Source organism: Thunnus maccoyii, chromosome 20 (assembly GCF_910596095.1).
Source record: "Thunnus maccoyii chromosome 20, fThuMac1.1, whole genome shotgun sequence".
NCBI classification, from domain to species: domain Eukaryota; kingdom Metazoa; phylum Chordata; class Actinopteri; order Scombriformes; family Scombridae; genus Thunnus; species Thunnus maccoyii.
Window position 1 is genome coordinate 19,707,998 of NC_056552.1, and position 21,302 is coordinate 19,729,299.

At 39.6% G+C, this 21,302-nt stretch overlaps 2 protein-coding genes across 6 annotated transcripts; one reads left to right on the forward strand and one right to left on the reverse strand.

The window, feature by feature from the left end:
- The first annotated feature begins 869 nt into the window (after window positions 1–869).
- On the forward strand, window positions 870–19,553 carry LOC121887477 (homeodomain-interacting protein kinase 2-like). 4 transcript variants are annotated; one of them, XM_042398266.1, is made up of 4 exons: window positions 870–1,525; window positions 4,887–5,027; window positions 15,556–17,531; window positions 17,813–19,553. In XM_042398266.1, exons 3-4 carry the CDS (start codon window positions 17,519–17,521, stop codon window positions 19,120–19,122), a joined length of 1,323 nt encoding a protein of 440 aa, XP_042254200.1. In that variant the 5' UTR covers window positions 870–1,525; window positions 4,887–5,027; window positions 15,556–17,518; the 3' UTR covers window positions 19,123–19,553. The 4 variants fall into 4 exon arrangements, with proteins under 4 accessions (XP_042254200.1, XP_042254202.1, XP_042254201.1 ...); XM_042398268.1 differs by lacking the exons at window positions 870–1,525; window positions 4,887–5,027 and adding an exon at window positions 13,804–14,083; XM_042398267.1 differs by lacking the exons at window positions 870–1,525; window positions 4,887–5,027 and adding an exon at window positions 14,724–15,008.
- On the reverse strand, window positions 7,578–10,165 carry LOC121887476 (homeodomain-interacting protein kinase 2-like). Of its 2 annotated transcripts, XM_042398265.1 has the most exons (3): window positions 9,591–10,165; window positions 8,080–9,310; window positions 7,578–7,743 (listed from the first exon to the last, which is right to left on the reverse strand). In XM_042398265.1, the coding sequence occupies exons 1-3, from the start codon at window positions 9,601–9,603 to the stop codon at window positions 7,665–7,667; spliced, it is 1,323 nt and encodes a 440-aa protein (XP_042254199.1). In that variant the 5' UTR covers window positions 9,604–10,165; the 3' UTR covers window positions 7,578–7,664. The 2 variants fall into 2 exon arrangements, with proteins under 2 accessions (XP_042254199.1, XP_042254198.1); XM_042398264.1 differs by having other exon boundaries at window positions 7,655–9,310.
- Window positions 19,554–21,302: the final 1,749 nt, after the last annotated feature.

Genomic DNA, 21,302 nt, shown 5'->3' on the forward strand with positions numbered 1-21,302 from the left:
GGTGACATACTCAGGTAATCAGTGGTAGTGGGGAAACTCAACAGGGGTGACTAGTGGACAGGTGAGACACGACAGGGTCTGAAATAACACGTGATGGTTACAAATTGGTAAATGATTACAGAGGGTGCTTAATTGACTCTTTTGAAACCATTTTTAGCCCAGGAAACACAGGAAGCATAAAAAGGAAGCATTCCTCTGAATCTTTGCAGAAGTTTTGGTGTTTACAACAAATGTTACATCGTTGAAATGGAGGATTCATACAAATCTTTTCCTAGATTTTTTTTATTCTACATCACATTGAATTCATTTGGCAGAGGCTTTTGCCCAAAGCAACCTGCAGTAAGTGCATCTTTTCTTTCTTCATTGTGTTTTCCATTAAGATAAAGGAAAAGTGACTAAGCAAAAAAGGGACACATGTTTTTTCTGACAAAATATCTAGAAGCCAAACTTTTCTTTGAGTTTTCTTTTATCTCAGTACTGTCCTCTTGGGAACTGAGCCAAACAAGACACATGTTCAGTAATCCTGCAGTAAAACACTGGACTGCTACTGTTCATCAAAGGGCAGCTGTCTAACTAGTTTGTTTCTTGTTGACAGATCTCCCCAGGGTCACACAACTACCTTATATGATTTGTGTTGGACCGGCTGTACCTGCTATGTGCTCTCTAATCCCTAGCACCAAGTTGGAGCAGAGACGGCCTGTTCCAGCTGTAGGTGGAGCAGTGGCTGTCTTCCAGATCAGACAAAGAGGAGACACCCTCTGCCCTGGGCTGCATGTAATTACTCCCACTACAAACGGCACAAGTGAGCAGAGGAGAAGAGGCTGCCAGGCTCATTGGAAAAAAGGCAAACTCTCTCCTTCTTATCTGTTTCTCTCCATCTCACTATCTGTCTCGGGCTTTTGTCTTCTCCCCATACTGTCTCCTTTACTTTCTCTACTTTTTTCCTCTCATATACATGTGTATATATACACACACATGAATAATGAACGATAACACAAGCTCCTCCAGCTTCCCATGACTCAGTTGGTTCTCAGGAGTCTACAGACACACAAGCGGATTGCCACACAACAACAACAACAACAACAGAGCCGCTGGGAGTTCTGGAGGTTTTATAGAGCACTATGGTTCATGGAGAGAGCCTTATGTAATCTGAGAGGCTGGCAAAATGGGGATAGACGAATGATCCCTGCTAGAGCCAAAGTACTTACATTGCAACAGCATAGTGTGTACATTCACATTCAATGTCATTGCTACCAGGAGTCACAGCTGGAGCTACTGTACTTTCAATAATATCAGTTACAAAACAAATGACTCAATAATTGTGTCATTTAGTACTGATAATAGTTTTGTATCATTAGATGGGATGAAAGAAGTTATTTGGGGAAATATAATAAATGCTCCTTTTTGTCTCAGCTTCATTAGCTGGCAGACTACAAAGTAAACAAAGTGTAAGTCATGGACAGACAGTGCGTTGCTAACAGGGATTTAGAAGTGCTGTGATCAAACCAGCATCTAACCAAACCAAGTGAGTTTTTCTAATGCTAAAGTGCTGCATCTGAGCAGCTAATTAGCTATCTAGCATGCTAACTAACGTTAGCTGTGAACCTTTCCCTGCTGAATGTTTGTTTGGTGGATCGTTCAACAAACTAAGGTGCAGGACAAGACATGTGTTCATGTTTGTACGTTAGATAAGAAGGAGACTTTAGCATGAAAGCTAATGTGGGTTGTTGTTCAGAGTCTGTGGCTCTTGTGTTGTGTAGCAGGATACTATCAGGCTCAGTGTGACCATCTGCTCTGCCAATGATCAAACGCCACATTATCACTTTATGCAAGATTGGATTTGCTGTATCGGAATAAAAACTTCATGCTGAAATCAAAGAATTTAGAATATAAATTTCTCCCTTATGGTTTCTGATTTTGATTTCAGGTATGTATGTGTGCTGTACTAGACAAAAAGCAGTTTGGTAGTAGTTGTATTGCAAGAAAGGCCAGCATAGGATAAAAAGTCTCATTCTCAAGTCAATGTTGGTGCAGCTGCAAACAGAGGTTCTTATAATGAATGGGATATAAATTGAAATAATTTTGATGTATTAAAGGATGCTAGATGTAGTCACCTGTCTGTGTGAAAATGCCACCTGTCTTGCAAAACAGTCACAAATCTGTTAAAAATGGAACAGAACAGCCAATTGTTAGCTGTGATAATGCTGTCTTGAAATATTTAAAAAAAAATGTGAGGATTACCTGAGAAAATGAGACAAGGAGCCTGGCCGACCTGAGATGGTGTGATGTTGCACTTCTCTGAAATAGCAGCAGTTGCCACTGTTGCTGAGAAATAAAGATAATTAGCACAAGCAACACATATACATACACATATACCATTTGGGCACATGAGCAAACAATAAAATTCTCACCCAGGCGCTCATACACACACAATTAAATTAAAATAAGCATGTACACACAAACAGTAACAGAAAAGTGCATACACAAGCACACACAGATGCATCGTCTTCCAACAAAGCAGCGACACTTGCAGCATGTGAGGGAAGCCTTGTGTAGGCGAGGAGGGAATCTACAGTACTAAGAGCGTTATATTTAACAGCTTAGCATGTCATCTTTCATGGCAGTAAATCACAAGGATTCCACTTATGACTCAGTAATTGGGAAACTTCTGCCATCCATGTTCTTCCCAAAGGAAAATCTGTTACTTTTTGCATTTCAGGAGCTGTGTGTGCATAAATATACCTTTTTAATAACACACTTAACATTCAGTGATAGTTTATGTGGTATGGGGAAAATGAATCACTTGTGAAACATGCAGCAAATGCTCGCCGCTTTCAAGATGTTCTCAACCTTGAATCCTCAAGTTCTTTTGTTAGCTACACAGACACTTAAACAGAGTGAGAAATGAAGCTTGTACTCTCCACCACACCTGCCGCAGAATAATTAGTTTTTATACAAGATTTATTCATGATTTAGGAAATATTTTTATTCTACTTTAAATCATTATCTAGCAGCAGCTGTGTGGGGATGATGCCATTTTAACTAACTTCTTCTATCATTCCATTGTTGTTATGTCAACCTTTCTAACAGCAGACATTTTTCCTATCTCCGTACTACATATATATTAATTGTATAATCATCAAAGTACACTGTTTTGCAGTTAGAATAGAGTACAAGAAATAAGGAAATAAGGTTTTATTTTGTACCAACAGAAGACTATGCAACATGTGCAGCAACAGGCATCAATCAAAACGCAACTGCAACATTTAAAGGAAAGCTTAGTAAAATTGTTTTTTAAAACTGTCTCACCACCATACACAATTTGTTTTAATGTTAAGCAGCTATGAGGAGCTTATCCACATATGTAGAGTGTTCACACTGCAAAAGTGACAAAATTCAGTATATTTAAACCAGACAAAATGCAGACTAAATACAGCTGATTTTTGAGTGTGCTATGATGGACACCACAATGCTACGCACAGCAAAAACAGATGAGGGAAAATCTGCCAGTGTGGGGGGCAGCATCACACACCTCACAGTGTACAGCCTCATAGAAAGAAGAAGAGAAACGGATAAGGGAACAGCTGGAAAAAATCTGCATACACAGTACCAGGACCCTGATACTGATGCAGCCAAATGGAATTCAGCCATCATTAATTTGATCATTTACACCTGTGCTTTTACAACTGCGACATGATGTATGGGCATATGTTGTCCATCAACAGAACACTGAAAAACCAAGCATTTGTTTGCATTCTTAAAGGCCCTGTGCACCCATGGTGATTTTAATTAATTTGGCTGAATAGGCCTCTTCTCAGATATTGGCAAGTATGTGCAGAGTGTGCTTGATTAACATCTCCTGTTAGCTTTATTTCACTTTATTTCTGGTCTAATCAGCCAGAGTAAGTGGAAACACCTGTATGGGTGTGAAAGGCATTTAGTTGAGTCACTTTTCTAGTGTGAGCACACTATATACACACTCAAAACCTGCTTAGAATTAGTTGTATGAAAATGGGACATATTGTAGCTTTTGACTTTTGATAGCAAGAGAAGCACAGGTGTTAACGATGTCTCCGTTCCATCTAGGTGTAACAGGAGACATGTCAGTGAGACAGCATGCATTTCTAAATAGAACGCAACTGTTAACTGATATTATTAGTCACACCTGTGTTTGATAACTGGAATTGTCTGTGAGAAACTTGAGAAAGAAAAGCTTATTGGTTATTTTGTTGTTGTGTTTTTTTTTTTTTGCTGCAGTGGTTTGTGTGACAAAATGTTGACATATTTCTCATTCAAGATGAATATAAAAAGAATCAGTCAAAGAGGCTCATGAGGGAACTAAACTCATATGAGCAGTTTTGACACTGAAGCCAATGAAATGTGATCCCTGTGAGGTGCAAAAAAAGGAAGTCAGTTTTTGTCTCAATTTTACATTTTCACCCCAGGCCCCCATTACTTTCTCACCCCGAAAGCATTCTTGGGTTTGAAGTAATCATAATTCATAAGTTCTCACTGTCACTTTGGGCTCCAGACATTGCAAAAGTAGCCTTGTGCAGTCTTGAATAGCGACCTAGGGAGAAAGAACTTAGGCAAGAACTTTGCCGAATGCCATCAAACCATGTCATTTTCCACCGAAGGCCGTCTTTTCACATCCCATTCATATGCAGCACTGCACAGGAAAAACTATTACACATTCATGAGAAGCACCTGTTTGACAGTAAATGTATTCCCTTCTGTCAATTATGTGTGTGTGTGTGTGTGTGTGTGTGTGTCCACTTGTGACAAGAACACAAGAGATGGAATCAACCTTCATGTTTCACATCACTGACAGCCTCATCTTTCATCCTTTTTGTGCCCTCCCTATCTCTCTCTTTCGTCACATGAAGGACCCCCTTGTCTCTGCGGAGAACAAATGAGGCTGACCTTCGTTCGGCGCGCATGAGATGGATCTGCTGTGGCGTGTATGGCGGCAGCGGCTTTGAATTCTGTCTCCTCTGTACGCTCCATTTCCGTTCCTGAAGAGGAGGGTAGGCGGGAGCTTCTCTATGTCCATTCTCTCCATCTTTTGTCTCAATCTCGTGATCTCAATTTTCTTTTTTTTTACCCACTCTCCTCCTCTCATCTCATCACTTGCTTCCTCTTTGTCTCCTTAACTTCATCTCATTACCTATTTCTCCTCACATCTTTTCTTTTCTCACCTCCTTTTCTTTTTCTCTTGTCCTGTGCTCCATATTTTTTCATTTTCTACCCAGTCTGCTCGACTGTCTGTGCCCTCCCGACTTCTCTTTTCCCTCTTTTGCTTTCTGTCTGTGCGCTCCGGCAGAACAGAGGTCTCGGTGGTAATGACAGGGGTCACTGTCTGGGGTCAGCGATTTCTGCCTCAAAGCTAACTACTAGAAATGTCCTCTTGTAGCCAGAAAATGGGACCAGGTGAGACAAGAGAGAGGGAGACTGAGAGTAAGAGAGAGGGAGGGGTGAGAGGAACAAAAACTCAGCCATAACTCTCGTACTTTCTACAAGTGCGACCATGCCCATTGCAACAAGGTAATAAAAGACAGTCATCCTCTTTCCTCCGCCACCACTACACACTATCCTCACTTCTATTAAGGGTCATCAGTTCTGGCCGTAAAACACCACTTCCTGTGATTAAGTGTCCAATTACAATCCCATTCTCCTCCCACGTCTTCCTCTTACTCATTGCATGAAAGCAGAATTCAAATCAGGCTGTCCTGAGGGGTCTCAGCCTCCGTTATTGATAGAGTCCACTGGGTGGAAAAACTTGGCACGTCCCTAAAAGCTCCTTGTTTAATGTGTGACAAATGGTTTGCAGTGCAAGTACTTTTGGGGGGCATTTAATGTCTTTATTAAAATATTGATAGTAGAGAGATGACAGGATATAAGGGGGGAGAGAGAGATAGGGAACAAAGGTCCAGGACCAGAGTCGAGCTGAAGACGCTGATTTTCATGGTTTGGCGCCTTGAACCTCTATGCCGTCCCCTTGGTGGCCCCTGGTTTGTGGAAATTTAAATGTGTTTGGGAATGTGTACCACTGACATGAAATTGTCCTTGCAGTGCATGCTTTATCACCTAATGTTGAGGCTGTAACCTTTTTTTATTATTTCAGTTTAGTAATTATGTATTCCTATATTTATATGTTTTATCAAATTACCTCACAGCAAATCTGGGTCCAGGTAGTGAGTACATTGCACAGAGAACGGGAGGAACATTGGGTAAATAGTGACCTGGTAGCTCATTTTTAACCTGGCGCCCTCTAGGAGTGAGTTTTCTTAAACAAACCAAAGACAGGTGGATCAGTGACTGAAGCCGAGTTCTGAATTTAGAGACAAAGATCAAATGTTGACAAAAACTATTTTATGTAACTCCATGCCCATCTTCTTGATTGTTCTGCATTTTTCGACTGTATCACAGTTCTCATCAGGAGATTGAGTTTTTGCAGTTGACAAGGAACTGTAGATGTTCAAACACCTCTGAAACTTCTCACATATGTTGACCTATTCTTGAACTTGGAAACAGCAGTCAGGCTGTCAAGCTCAATGATCAGATGTGTTTCTATCAGACCCCATTTACACTTGGTATTAACAGTAAAATAGAGAGCAAAGAAAACTCACTTGTAAGCCTTTACTGGACTGTATCTAATGTGTTCAAGAGAAGCAAGAATTGTGTTAAGTGTGTATGAAAACAGCTGTGATGGTTTGGTTATTCTTACACTGCGGACACAGTCTTTTTGAAATCCCAATTTGTGTTAGCAGTGCAGGTCGTATCCTTGAACAGATGTAAGCAGTCTTCTAAGCTATCCACAACTGACCTTGAAGTGCAGGGGTGTGGATGTAGCCCGTACAGCCCATAGACAGACATATAAGTGCGTGTCGGTCTGTGCAGTGGAATCACCACCTGCAGGGAGGGACTTTGCCCTCCACACAATGGATGCCGGGATTGGCTTCATCCCCTGTAACCCAAGAAAGACTTAAGCAGGTAGAGAAAATCCTGAATGAAGGTTTAACTGGAATGCTTCAGGATCATCTTCATCCCTCATGCCAAGTGCAGGACAACAAAAAACAGTGTTTATAATGATAATATAATGTGTATATGAGTTTATATTAATACTTTTGATTAAGCCTCATTTCCCCAAAGGTTGAGGAAAAAGTGGGATTTTTTTAAACTTAAAATGATTAAGTGTTGAACGGTTCAGACAATGTATGTATGTTTTTAAAAGAAAGAATATGTATTTTTATTCATCATAAATCTTAAATGTTTGATCCCTGCCAAGTGCAACAACCTGGGCTCTTAAAAAAACAGAGGACAGAAACAGTAGACACACAAGGTATTGAATACTAAACTCAATTTATTAACAACAAATAGGTAGAAAATAATAAATTAATTTACAGTAAATTAGACTAAAATAATACATTTATTCATTATAAATTTATTCATTATAAAGCGCACAAGCAGTGGAAAAGTCATGAAATGAACAAGCATTTATTATTTTTTATCATTTATTATTTATTTATTATATTTATATATATATATATATATATATATATATATATATATATATATATATATATATATATATACAATTAAAATTATAATAGACTTAAGCAGTTGATAAAAACTGTTGTTTGATCAACTGCTTAACTGTTGTCCTAGCCGTCACAGGAAAACAGAAGGTGGAAAGCGCCTGTGATCCTACTGAAGAGGCGTCTAAACCAGCCGTCCTGCTTGGTGTTGTCAAGACACTGAACAGTATTCAAAGTGCACAAGCAGTGAGGTCATGAAATGAACAAGCATTTATATTGTATGTGATGATTCTTTACCAACTGCATCATGATTCACTGAAGGAAATAATAGAATTTCTATCACATAATAAAAGCTTGCATGTTCATTCATTAAATATATACACAATTGAAATTATAATAGACTTAAAACTAATAAGTTAAGCAGTTGATAAAACCTGTTTGATCAACTGTTTAACTGTTGTCCTAGCCGTCACAGGAAAGCAGAATGTGGAAAGCGCCTGTGATCCTACTGAAGAGGCGTCTAAACCAGCCGTCCTGCTTGACGTTGTCCTCTGGCTGGACGTCGGCCTCTTTCAGGTCATTCTCCTCCAACGCGGCCCACTCATGTTCTGACACTGCAGTTAGAGTTGGGACCCTTCGCCGTCGAAGAATGCCTCCTGGTCCTGCTGTCTGACGTGTGGAAGGCTGCCAGCTCACTTCAGGCTCAGTCTCCTCAAGGTCTATTGTAATGCAGACGTCTGGGCGGGAGCACTGAGGGGGGCTGTGGTTAAAAAGAGGATGCCGCAGAACCTCCAGGGGTTTAATACGCAGGTCTGCATCCAGCTGCAGCATCCTCTTGACCAGGTCTACGAAAAGACGCTGGTCGCTCTGGTGTCCCCTCTCCATGGCCAGGACCTGCTCGAGATCATCAAGAGACCCCAGTCTGATGTATCTCGTCTCTTCAGCGTAGAACCCCGTCTCATACGCGAACTCCTCTGGCGTCTTGAATGTCCACCGTGGCTGACTATTCTGCTGTTTGTGGAAGTAATAATCTGTGCCCATTCCACGATCCAGCAGATAGTCAGCTAGCTGACCCTGGGTCTCCATGATGAAGTTCAACATGTCGTAGTCTGTTTCCCCAGGATACAGAGGGCAACCTGTTGCCAGCTCCACTGCTACCAGTCCCAGAGACCACATGTCGATGGCCTCGTTAAATGGGATGTGTAGCATGATTTCTGGTGCCCTGTACCATGTTGTTTGTACACAGGCACCAGCTTTAGCTGCTGACACAGGACGAGCTAGTCCAAAGTCAATCAACTTGACTTTTAGCGGCTGCTGCTTTCGGTCCACAACCATGATGTTATCTGGTTTGAGATCGGCGTGCACGATTCCGATCGATCTCAAATGGGACAGGGCTGTGGCCAGCTGATGCACGACTGGACTCAGCTCTCTGATGGAAAGACCCTGATGATTCCTGTCTGCCATGTAATCCCGCAGGCTTTGGTCCAGAAGTTCAAAGTTCAGGCAAATGTGTTCTTGATCAAAGAAGAAGCCATTCCACCTAACGATGTTACAGGTGTCTGGATCCAGACACCGCAGCCTCTTCAGAATGGAGATCTCCAGTTTTGCCTGACAAACGACCTCGGGGTGATTCTTGTTCACCTTCACAGCCTCCGTCCTGCCAGTTTCAGTGTTGCGGCATTTGGTCACGAAACCAAAGCCGCCCTCGCCGAGGAAAGCCTCCACGGTGTGGCACCTGCCGAGTGTGCTCCCTTTAAAAATCTGCAGCTTGTCTGTATGGAGGGAGAACAGAGAGAGAGGATATGAGTACATCATGTCACACTTTAACAGGACAGCAAATAAAATAAGTAATTCAATAATATGTATCAATTAATGTCAGCAATGTTAAGATATAAAACTCAAAAATGTTGTTAAGTTGACAAAATGTTCAACACATCCATTAAAATGGTCTAATTGTAAACACTTGGGTTAATATGTTAATGAGGACACAAATAGATAAAGTATTGGATCACTGATGTTGATCAAGTAAATCAGCAAAATAGTTCAACTCACCTGACGTGTTCATTGTGATGTTGATGGATGGTCTTCGGATATATTTCGAGACGTAATTGAAGTGTGCGAACGTAAAGACTTGATCCTACACAGTTAACGTGGTTCTCCTGTTGCTCTCAGGTTGAGATTCTGTCTGGTTTGCAGTTACTTATAGATTCTGTATCTGATTGATTCCTTTGTGACATGAGAGAATTTTATGACATCACTGGGTTATGGCTTTGTGACATCGTTTGCTTTGGTGTGTGTGTGTGTGTGTGTGTGCGTGCGTGTGTGTGTGCGCGCATGCGTGTGTGCATGTGTGTGTGCATGTGTGTGTGTGTGTGTGTGTTCATGCATGCATCTATTCAAAAAACTAACTTTAAACCCATATCAGGCCATTATTATGTTAAACCTATCTACAGTACACAGGCCTTGTATGAATTAGAGCTGATTCAGCAAAAATATTTGTTGATTTCAGTGCATTTCTTACAAGAGTACATTAAATAATGAATTCTTATTGATGTATCATATGTCTCCATGATTTGTTGTGTGTGCAAAATTCTTTATTAATACTAATTATAAAACGTTAATAAATCACTTGTTACAATGGTGCGTCTGGACTTTGTGGTTCATACAAATTGCTTTTGTTTTGCAGACATGACTGTGTCTCTTACACAGAATTCAGTATTGTGTTGGAAGTGCATTCATCATGTTAGTACATTCAGAAATTAATACTAATTAATTAATGTTATATAAATATATTTGCATCCATTCCTTTCAACAAAAGACCTGAAATAGTGAAACTACCTCAGATGTTTAATGTAAACTTTGAGTTTTTATACAATGTCTCTAACATCAGTGAATGACCAACAGTGTTTGTTTCAATACTTTTATGGCATCTTAGCAACCATCAGTGTAATGTATGTGTTTTATATGAAAATACATAGTTAAAAAAGGGGGTAAAAAAAGGGAAGAAAACCATAAAATGAAAATAGAAAATCATGAAGATCCTCTCAGAGTCTTCAGCTGTACAGCTGTGCTTTTTTCCATTGTTAATAAAAAAATATTGATCAGTGCCGCCTTAATTACATTTAGGAATGTCATCTGACATTAGAGTTCAACCTCATACTCTGTCTTCCTGTCATGTTTCTGCCATTAGATTCTTGCATGTTTTGCATGTGGTGTAAATAAGAACTTCCAATAATGTAACTAAAGCTGGAATATTTAAGTGTTGGTTTGATTGTGATTCCTGTGATCATGCACATACAAATGGTTAATAAGTGCTGTATAACATGCTGTAAAATTGTTATAAGCCAATACATAAATATCTTAGAACTGTCTTTCATTAACAATTTTAAACTCTAACCCTGTTCTATGTACAAAGGATTTGCACATTGCGTAATCACTTCTCTTTATTACTGTAAGCAGTATATAATTGTAGTAATCCATTACAGGAATATCTTTCATCTGTTTAAATATTATTATATTACTATTTGAGCATGTGTATCCATCTATTCCTCCATTCCTCTGTTTGTATAAAAGCAAAGTACTTTGTAACTATGAATCACTCTCCAAGAATCTGCTGTTGGACATTGCTTATTTATACAACAAAATCAGTGGGTATTTACTGTTGAGCATAACTGTGTACTAGAGTTGGAGTCTGTTCCAAGAGGCACGTTTGAACGCTGATAAAATGTTAATTATAGATGACTTGTCAGGAGCGTGTGACTTGTAATTGTAGTTTATATAATACATGCTGTTTGTTTTTGCTGAGCATGAATGTGCATCTTATGTAGAACTGAATGCATTATGATGGAAACACTTCCTGAGGCAAGTGTATTTATCATGTTAGTACATTCATTAATTAATACTTATTCATGTTGTATAAAAACAGTTAAAGTGAAACTAGCTATGAATAATTGATGTTAATGATGCTCACACAATGTTACTAGACATTTCTTAGTGTCAGCACTGAGCATTTCAAAAATAAACAAAGTAGCTTTAAATGTCTTTCTTTCCAAAACATAAAACTGAAGAGAAATTAAGTACAAAACTGAAAAACATGCTATCACACATCCTATAACATGAGGGGGAAAACAATCTAAAGTAGACACACGCTGTGCTAAAGCCACACCAAACATGGCAAGTGGAAGTGGGAAAATGTGAAGATGTGGAGGACTAACTGCACAAACTGTAGGTCTTCAGAGAAAGAGATCTATAGTATAGTATAGCACCAAAAAGTGTATAACATGAGTCCCCTGACTTTAGAAATGTGCAAATAAAGGACCTGACAAAAGACTATATACACTGGCTGGTAATTTTAATGTGTCTTAACTAATTCGTTAATTGCTTATATACATGTACAAATCACAGAGTCAAGTTTAAGACTGTAAACTGCTATAAATGTTGTTTAAAACTACTCAAGTGATGATTACAACTGAGCTCCAGTTATGAATGTTCCATAAGGAGGACTTACAGTTGTTAAAGACATTTGTAAAAATAACTATTGTGTTTTATAGTGTGTTATAAACCATTTAATTACTGTTTATATACTGCTGATAAATGCTAAATATGGGGCTTTAAACTAAATTGGTACCTGTGACTCTCTGCACCTCAGACTAATGTTAATAAACTGGCAGCACAAATTAATATGACAGATTTTTCATTTTCACAGTTTTTCCTTTATTATGAAATGATATTAATCCTTTGTTAAGGATGTAATGTCACTGAAATGGAGCATCACGTTAGTTCAGGCAGAGCTCATGTCAGCTTATCTGTCTCATTCATGCTCAGTATCATTAGATTACTGATGCATTGTCTGTTTGGCAGTTGATAAGTAACATCTAAACTAACTGGCAACTACCAGGGCTTGAGGCTGAAGCCGACGCGGAAGTACCTTAAAGTACAATACCACAGACGGCCACTAGATGCTCGCTCCAAAACTCGTTGTCAATAAATGTCAACTTATTGACTTTCTTTCAATAAATTTCAATTATGGTGTCATTTGCTAAATTCAGACCCTCTAATAAGTGTGCTGGTGGTCATTTGAGAAATTTTTGGTCCATTAATAAGATTTTAAGACTTATAGTAGCTTTGATGTCTGCCATGTGGGTGTTGATTGACAGCTGTGATTGACAGTTGGCTTGCCTGCTGCTCTCCTTGGCTTGGGACTCGCACTGCGTCAGACTATTGTCACAATATTTCACTAAGTTTAATGTTACCTGATTATGATACCTGCACTGTTAGCACAATTTAGCTAAAGTAGCTAACGTTAGCCCAAGTGTGCAGCGCTCAGTGTTCCCAGTAAGCTAGCGTTAGCATCAGTCCGAACTAGCATGTTTCCAGAGTGTGAAAGGCAACTGTAATCCTTTTTTGGAACATCCTGCCTCCAAACAGAACGGATGGCACCAACTATAAGCAGCAACTTTGGGCTTCAAACCAGCTCCAATGCAAACCAATGGGTGACGTCATATGTCGCTACATCCATCTTTATATAAAGTTTATGATCTAAAATCAAAACAACTAGCTAGCTGTCAATTGCTAACTGCTACCTACCACTGTTAACAACCTTCCAAAGGAGAAACTGCACTGAGGAAGCTAACAGAACAGTTATTTTGTGAATATAAGAGAAATGAAGGTCCTTGTTGGTGGAACTTTCTCTCTCTCTCTCTCTCCATGAACTGGTTTAATGGCGGCACGACTGACATTTTGCAGCGGCCTCTCCGCTGTGTCTTTGTCCGTGTCTACGTCTACGTCTGTGTCATCGTATAGAGTGCAAGGGAAATATGTCTATGATTGCCAGTTTGTTTCGGACACTCGTAACAAAGACTTTTGCTATGAGAAGTACTGGCTGGGAGCTAAATCAGCTGCGCGCACTTGGTTTGCTACGCTGAATGGGCCCAAAGGAGACCACGGCCTTTCCTGGAGTTTCACTGGAGAGGAAACATCGAAAACGGTGCGACAGGACCGGAGGAGTGCAACTTAGGCTAACTGTTAACCCATACAAACCGACTGTTCCAACAATCATGCTGCCTAATGTTCTCTGGACAGCAAAATGGATTATATAACTCCCCAATCAGTGCTGGTCACTTGTTGACATGCAAAAGCTGTCTACATCGAACTGAGACATGTACTTTCTTTATCCTTTCTGTTGTTGTTGCACTGCTATTGGCTGGGTGGAACAACATTTCTTTTTTTGTGTGTGTATGCAAATAAACAAGAAAATGACAATAAACTATCTTGAATCTAATAATAATAATCATATGAGTGTTTTACTGGAGGCAGCCTTTACAAATTGTCTGCTCTCACTAATACTCTGCTGATTCATAATGCAACATTTATTTTCAAGGGCTTTGTGATGTTTGCTCTTACTTACTAACTTTATTAGTTTCTGAGTTTCTCCCTCCACCACTCCAACTTCCTCCTTATGTGATACAAGCTTTGATGTGTTGTTTTGCTAAGCTGTAATTTTCCTTTTCTGACAAATCTAACTGTGTAACCATCTGTCATAAATGGTCAGTTCCTTGATGAAAGTGTGAGCTTTGATAAGTGTCTTCTTACAGCTTGTCTACACAGGAGGCATTTCAACCATGTTTTTTTTTTTAAACCTACACAACACTGCTGTGCCTGAACGCATCCTGAATCACTGCAGTAGGGAGATATTTGATTATATATTTTTTATTATTTTACATTCAGGTCAATTATCAGTGTCAGTATTATGGATATGTAGACAAACTGTGCTTCATTGGTGGGTTGTGGAACTCAATAATATAATGCCAAAACTAGAGTATGTGCCTTTTCCTGTTTCCGTGCAGCAGTAGCTTCTGAATTTATTCTATTTGTGATTCCATCTTTGTGTCTGGTCTCCTGCAGAGTGTTCTTCAGCCCAGCTGTTTGTTTTATTAATTTTCTCAGCTTTTGAATTATTAGTCAGAAAACAAGCATATGAGAATAGACAACTTTTTGTCATATTCAGAGGCTCCTGTTCTCTAGCTGGCAGAGGATGAAATGAAGGTGCACTGTGCTCCCTGCAGATGGTGAACTTCTCCTCCTCTGTACTTTCCACACACAATACAACCTTCTCGAGCTCTCTCTCTCACACACTTTTTCCTTTTTTGTCTCCCTTCCTTTCTTCTCTTTCATCTTTTCCTATATTTTAATTTTTTCTTCCTCTCTTAAACCTCTTCTCTCTGTTCCCTCCTTCATCTTGCTCTCCTCCAGCCTTTCGCTGCTTCCTCACACTCTCTTTTTCACCACCTCACTCTCTCTCCCTCTGAGACTCCAGCCAGCTTGGCACATTGTATTTACTCAGCCAGTCATTGGCTGCCTCTGTTTATTACCTATTCAGCGATGAGGCAGGAGAGACGGACAGCACCGCCCTTCAGAGGATTTTCCTCCAGCTCTCCCTCTGCCGCCTGTCGTTGAATCTTATAACACTGCGTTGGTCTCTTTTAATCTGTTTCAATTTATTCTCTATCAAGTGCCGACTGCTGCCTTTTATGTCAGTGTTCACATGACCTGTAGTTACAGGGAGCAGGGGGGTGGATCATGAAAATAGATCACCTAAGGCTCCAAACAGAGGATACATTTCTCTTGTATCTTATCTGAATGAAATCCCAAATTAAGCTGTAATGGATTATGTTAATTAATATGCTATCAGTTCTGGGAACATGGGAAATAAACTATGTGCTTTATCCCTAAGCTGTTTATAAACTTCTTCAGCATTTAGGCAACATACATCACTGTTAACATCAACTTAATTAGATAATGGGTGTGCTGATTCTCACTATGTTGGGGCCCAGATAAGAATAGAGAAATATAAAGCAAGTAAGCATGTGACATAGCATGTTAATATGAAGATAATGTTATAGGTATGCAGGTTGGATGGACTTCTTCAGCTCCTGCTGAAAAGCAACATTTTGCTGGATCTCACCAGGCCTTGCTTTGTCCTTGTCCTCTCATTTGACTTTGTTTCCTTTACCTGCAGGCTGCATACCCTTCACAATGCAGTCAGATCCTGAAGCGCGCTCTGCCTACCTCTCAAAGCTATCACAGGCTTTCACAATAGCCTGCAGCGCTCTTTTGATCAAACCCAGAAGCTTGATGCGAACAACTCGGAGCTCTGCTTAAACCGCAGCAGGAGAGGAAGTGAGAGGTGAGCGGAGGTGAGATTTACCTGCGTGGAGCGAACAACAGAACCGCCAATGACAGCAGAGACTTTTGAAGGAGTCTGGGAACTCGCATCAGCTCAGATGTAGCATCAGAACTAAAACTTGCATGTATGTTAAGTGTGTGCTTAAGTACAATTTTGAGAAACTTGAGTATTTACATTTTCTGCTACTCCATATTGCTACACTACATTCGACTTTTTTTTTTTTAGTTAAGCATGGTTAAATATTAACTACCCAACACATGTGTATTACATGGGATTAAATTGCTGCTAATACAATGTATCACTAATAATAATCCAATAAAGAGAAAATAATAAGTCTGATAAGAGCCATTCTGCTGTGTTGTAAGTACTTTTACTTATTTTTATATTGTCCTGTTGTCACAGTTGTCAAGTACAAGATCTGAATACTTCTTTCATCAATGCAAATAGTAAGAATTTTCTGAATATCTGAAGATAATGATGTAATTTAAAATGAACTTTATATTAGCCTGTAAATAGTTGTACAAACAATTAGGCAAACAATAGAAATCCAGTCACTCTCCACAAAATGTGCATGATCGCAGGAATCACAATCAAACCAACACCTAAATATTCCAGCTTTAGTTACATTATTGGAAGTTCTTATTTACACCACATGCAAAACATGCAAGAATCTAATGGCAGAAACATGACAGGAAGACAGAGTGTGAGGTTGAACTCTAATGTCAGACGACATTCCTAAATGTAATTAAGGCGGCACTGATCAATATTTTTTTTATTAACAATGGAAAAAAGCACAGCTGTACAGCTGAAGACTCTGAGAGGATCTTCATGATTTTCTATTTACATTTTATGGTGTTTTCTTCCCTTTTTTACCTCCTTTTTTAACTATGTATTTTCATATAAAACACATACATTACACTGATGTTTGCAAAGATGCCATAAAAGTATTGAAACAAACACTGTTGGTCATTCACTGATGTTAAAGAAATTGTATAAAAACTCAAAGTTTACATTAAACATCTGAGGTAGTTTCACTTTATTTCAGGTCTTTTGTTGAAAGGAATGGATGCAAATATATTTATATAACATTAATTAATTAGTATTCATTTCTGAATGTACTAACATGATGAATGCACTTCCAACACAATACTGAATTCTGTGTAAGAGACACAGTCATGTCTGCAAAACAAAAGCAATTTGTATGAACTACAAAGTCCAGTCGCACCATTGTAACAAGTGATTTATCAACGTTTTATAATCAGTATTAATAAAGAATAGTGCACACACAACAAATCATGGAGACATATGATACATCAATAAGAATTCATTATTTAATGTACTCTTGTAAGAAATGCACTGAAATCAACAAATATTTTTGCTGAATCAGCTCTAATTCATACAAGGCCTGTGTACTGTAGATAGGTTTAACATAATAATGGCCTGATATGGGTTTAAAGTTAGTTTTTTGAATAGATGCATACATGAACACACACACACACACACACACACACACATGCACGCACACACACAGACACACACACGCACACGCACACACACACACACACACGCCAAAGCAAACGATGTCACAAAGCCATGACCCAGTGATGTCATAAAATTCTCTTATGTCACAAAGGAATCAATCAGATACAGAATCTATAAGTAACTGCAACCCAGACAGAATCTCAACCTGAGAGCAACAGGAGAACCACGTTAACTGTGTACGATCAAGTCTTTACGTTCGCACACTTCAATTACGTCTCGAAAATATATCCAAAGACCATCCATCAACATCACAATGAACACGTCAGGTGAGTTGAACTATTTTGCTGATTTACTTGATCAACATCAGTGATCCAATACTTTATCTATCTGTGTCCTCATTAACATATTAACCCAAGTGTTTACAATTAGACCATTTTAATGAATGTGTTGAACATTTTGTCAACTTAACAACATTTTTTGAGTTTTATAACTTAACATTGCTGACATTAATTGATACATATTATTGAATTACTTATTTTATTTGCTGTCCTGTTAAAGTGTGACTTGATGTACTCATATCCTCTCTCTCTGTTCTCCCTCCATACAGACAAGCTGCAGATTTTTAAAGGGAGCACACTCGGCAGGTGCCACACCGTGGAGGCTTTCCTCGGCGAGGGCGGCTTTGGTTTCGTGACCAAATGCCGCAACACTGAAACTGGCAGGACGGAGGCTGTGAAGGTGAACAAGAATCACCCCGAGGTCGTTTGTCAGGCAAAACTGGAGATCTCCATTCTGAAGAGGCTGCGGTGTCTGGATCCAGACACCTGTAACATCGTTAGGTGGAATGGTTTCTTCTTTGATCAAGAACACATTTGCCTGAACTTTGAACTTCTGGACCAAAGCCTGCGGGATTACATGGCAGACAGGAATCATCAGGGTCTTTCCATCAGAGAGCTGAGTCCAGTCGTGCATCAGCTGGCCACAGCCCTGTCCCATTTGAGATCGATCGGAATCGTGCACGCCGATCTCAAACCGGATAACGTCATGGTTGTGGACCGAAAGCAGCAGCCGCTAAAAGTCAAGTTAATTGACTTTGGACTAGCTCGTCCTGTGTCAGCAGCTAGAGCTGGTGCCTGTGTACAAACAACATGGTACAGGGCACCAGAAATCATGCTACACATCCCATTTAACGAGGCCATCGACATGTGGTCTCTGGGACTGGTAGCAGTGGAGCTGGCAACAGGTTGCCCTCTGTATCCTGGGGAAACAGACTACGACATGTTGAACTTCATCATGGAGACCCAGGGTCAGCTAGCTGACTATCTGCTGGATCGTGGAATGGGCACAGATTATTACTTCCACAAACAGCAGAATAGTCAGCCACGGTGGACATTCAAGACGCCAGAGGAGTTCGCGTATGAGACGGGGTTCTACGCTGAAGAGACGAGATACATCAGACTGGGGTCTCTTGATGATCTCGAGCAGGTCCTGGCCATGGAGAGGGGACACCAGAGCGACCAGCGTCTTTTCGTAGACCTGGTCAAGAGGATGCTGCAGCTGGATGCAGACCTGCGCATTAAACCCCTGGAGGTTCTGCGGCACCCTCTTTTTTACCACATCCCCCCTCAGTGCTCCCGCCCAGACGTCTGCATTACGATAGACCCTGAGGAGACTGAGCCTGAAGTGAGCTGGCAGCCTTCCACATGTCAGACAGCAGGACCAGGAGGCATTCTTCGACGGCGAAGGGTCCCAACTCTAACTGCAATGTCAGAACATGAGTGGGCCGCGTTGGAGGAGAATGACCTGAAAGAGGCCGACGTCCAGCCAGAGGACAACGCCAAGCAGGACGGCTGGTTTAGACGCCTCTTCAATAGGATCACAGGCGCTTTCCACCTTCTGCTTTCCTGTGACGGCTAGGACAACAGTTAAGCAGTTGATCAAACAGGTTTTATCAACTGCTTAACTTATTAGTTTTAAGTCTATTATAATTTTAATTGTGTATATATTTAATGAATGAACATGCAAGCTTTTATTATGTGATAGAAATTCTATTCTTTCCTTCAGTGAATCATGATGCAGTTGGTAAAGAATCATCACATACAATATAAATGCTTGTTCATTTCATGACCTCACTGCTTGTGCACTTTGAATACTGTTCAGTGTCTTGACAACGCCAAGCAGGACGGCTGGTTTAGACGCCTCTTCAATAGGATCACAGGCGCTTTCCACCTTCTGTTTTCCTGTGACGGCTAGGACAACAGTTAAGCAGTTGATCAAACAACAGTTTTTATCAACTGCTTAAGTCTATTATAATTTTAATTGTACATATATATATATATATATATATATATATATATATGTAATAAATAATAAATGTTAAAAAAAATAATAAATGCTTGTTCTTTTCATGACTTTTCCACTGCTTGTGCGCTTTGATACTGTTCAGTGTTTTCCTGTCTGCAGAGGCTGGACCTGAAGGCAGCACAGTCAGTGGCACGAGAGACACCTGGATCCTGCGTGCACAACCAGTCCAGATGAAAACTCTTCTCCCCACAGACAACCACGTTGTGGCTTCTGTTCTCCCTACACACTACTGATATTACAGACTCAACCAACCTATCAACTGTTTTGTTTTTTTTATTCATTTGCTGTAAATAAATGTCTCTTTTTTACCAATTTATTGTAAATGAATTTACTTTGAATTCTACCAAATTGCTATAAATAAATTAAATTTATTATTCAATATCCATTATGTTTCTGTTTTTTGTCACAGCCTAGGAGCCAGGTTGTGACACTTGGTAATGATCAAACTTTTTTAAAAAATTGTTTTGATTATATCTAATTTTCAATGTAATAGAGTTCAGATTTATAATTGATTAAAAAAAATAGAATTTCTTTCTCTAAATTCCTGATACTTGGTTTTGACCATTTTGAACTTGAATGTCAGTGTCACAAGTACTTTCCTTCATAATTCAAATGAAGAAAAAAATCCCATTTTTTCTGACCCTTCCCCTGTGTGTAAATGTGCTTAAATCAAAAACATTTAGTTAAACTCATGTCTTAATTATATATATACATTTTTACATGTTAACCACGTGTAAAATGTCAAATATTATAATAGATTTTTCCATTGTTGGTAGTTTTAACCATATAAGTATGTGTTATCTATACACGTACTGTACACTGTGGTATTTATAATCAAACTATCATTTTAACTATTGGAGAAGTCCTTTTTAGGAATTTTGGTTTTGCTCATCACATGGCAGACCACACCACTTTTTAAATCAGGAAACCACAGTATTGAAAATTGTCTTCTATGAACTATCAAAATGCCTCATCAAGCTAAAAGTTACTGTAATTACTGACACAAGCGCTTCAGATCAACGCAGCTCAGCAAAGCTGATGGAGACTCCACAGTCTCTGAGGAACATCTGCTCCTCCCCGCCTAGCAAGCATAAATATAAAGCACATGCTAATCTTGGTTTCTATTAGGAAGCTCCTTCCTAAAGGGCCTGTTGTCTATAGGGTGCTTGAGACATCAGTCTGTTCCTTATCATTATAATGAACATGCGTCCCGATGCCAAGCCAGTATTGTGCGTTGTAGAGATAGGAGGACTGCTTATACAATGACCTTGTTTAAACCAGGGTTTCCGTCTCCTTGATGTTCCTCACACAAAGGTAAGCGCTTGGTAATTATATGCAGTCCTGTAAAACGAGCCAAGAAGGACCTCCATACCCTCAAGGAGAGAAGAAAATATGAGACAAAGAAAAAGGGGACGAGGTGCAGCAAGGCAAATTTATTCATATTTTGACTGGTGGACGTCGCCACGAGGACAGTCTTGGCTCAAGAGCAGCTCTCTGTAGCGGATGAAGCTTCCAGTCAGGTAGAAAAAGGAGACACAGCACACCTTTCCTTATCTAGTGTGTCACAGCTGTTTCAGTGGAAGTGCAAAAGAAAAGTTAAATGTGAGGAGCTCACACTGATTTTGTTTGTCTCTTTGTTCTTGATTGCACCCCTTATGAATGCAGGAAAAAAAAAGTGATGTAACATCTATTAAACTATCTTATTCTAAATTATATGTACACTGTTCTGCTTT

Coding starts and splice junctions, on each gene's coding strand:
- LOC121887476 (XM_042398265.1), bottom strand. Junction 7,744..8,079: donor GTCCAGCCAGAGGACAACGT/CAAGCAGGACGG, acceptor TCTTGACAACAC/CAAGCAGGACGGCTGGTTTA.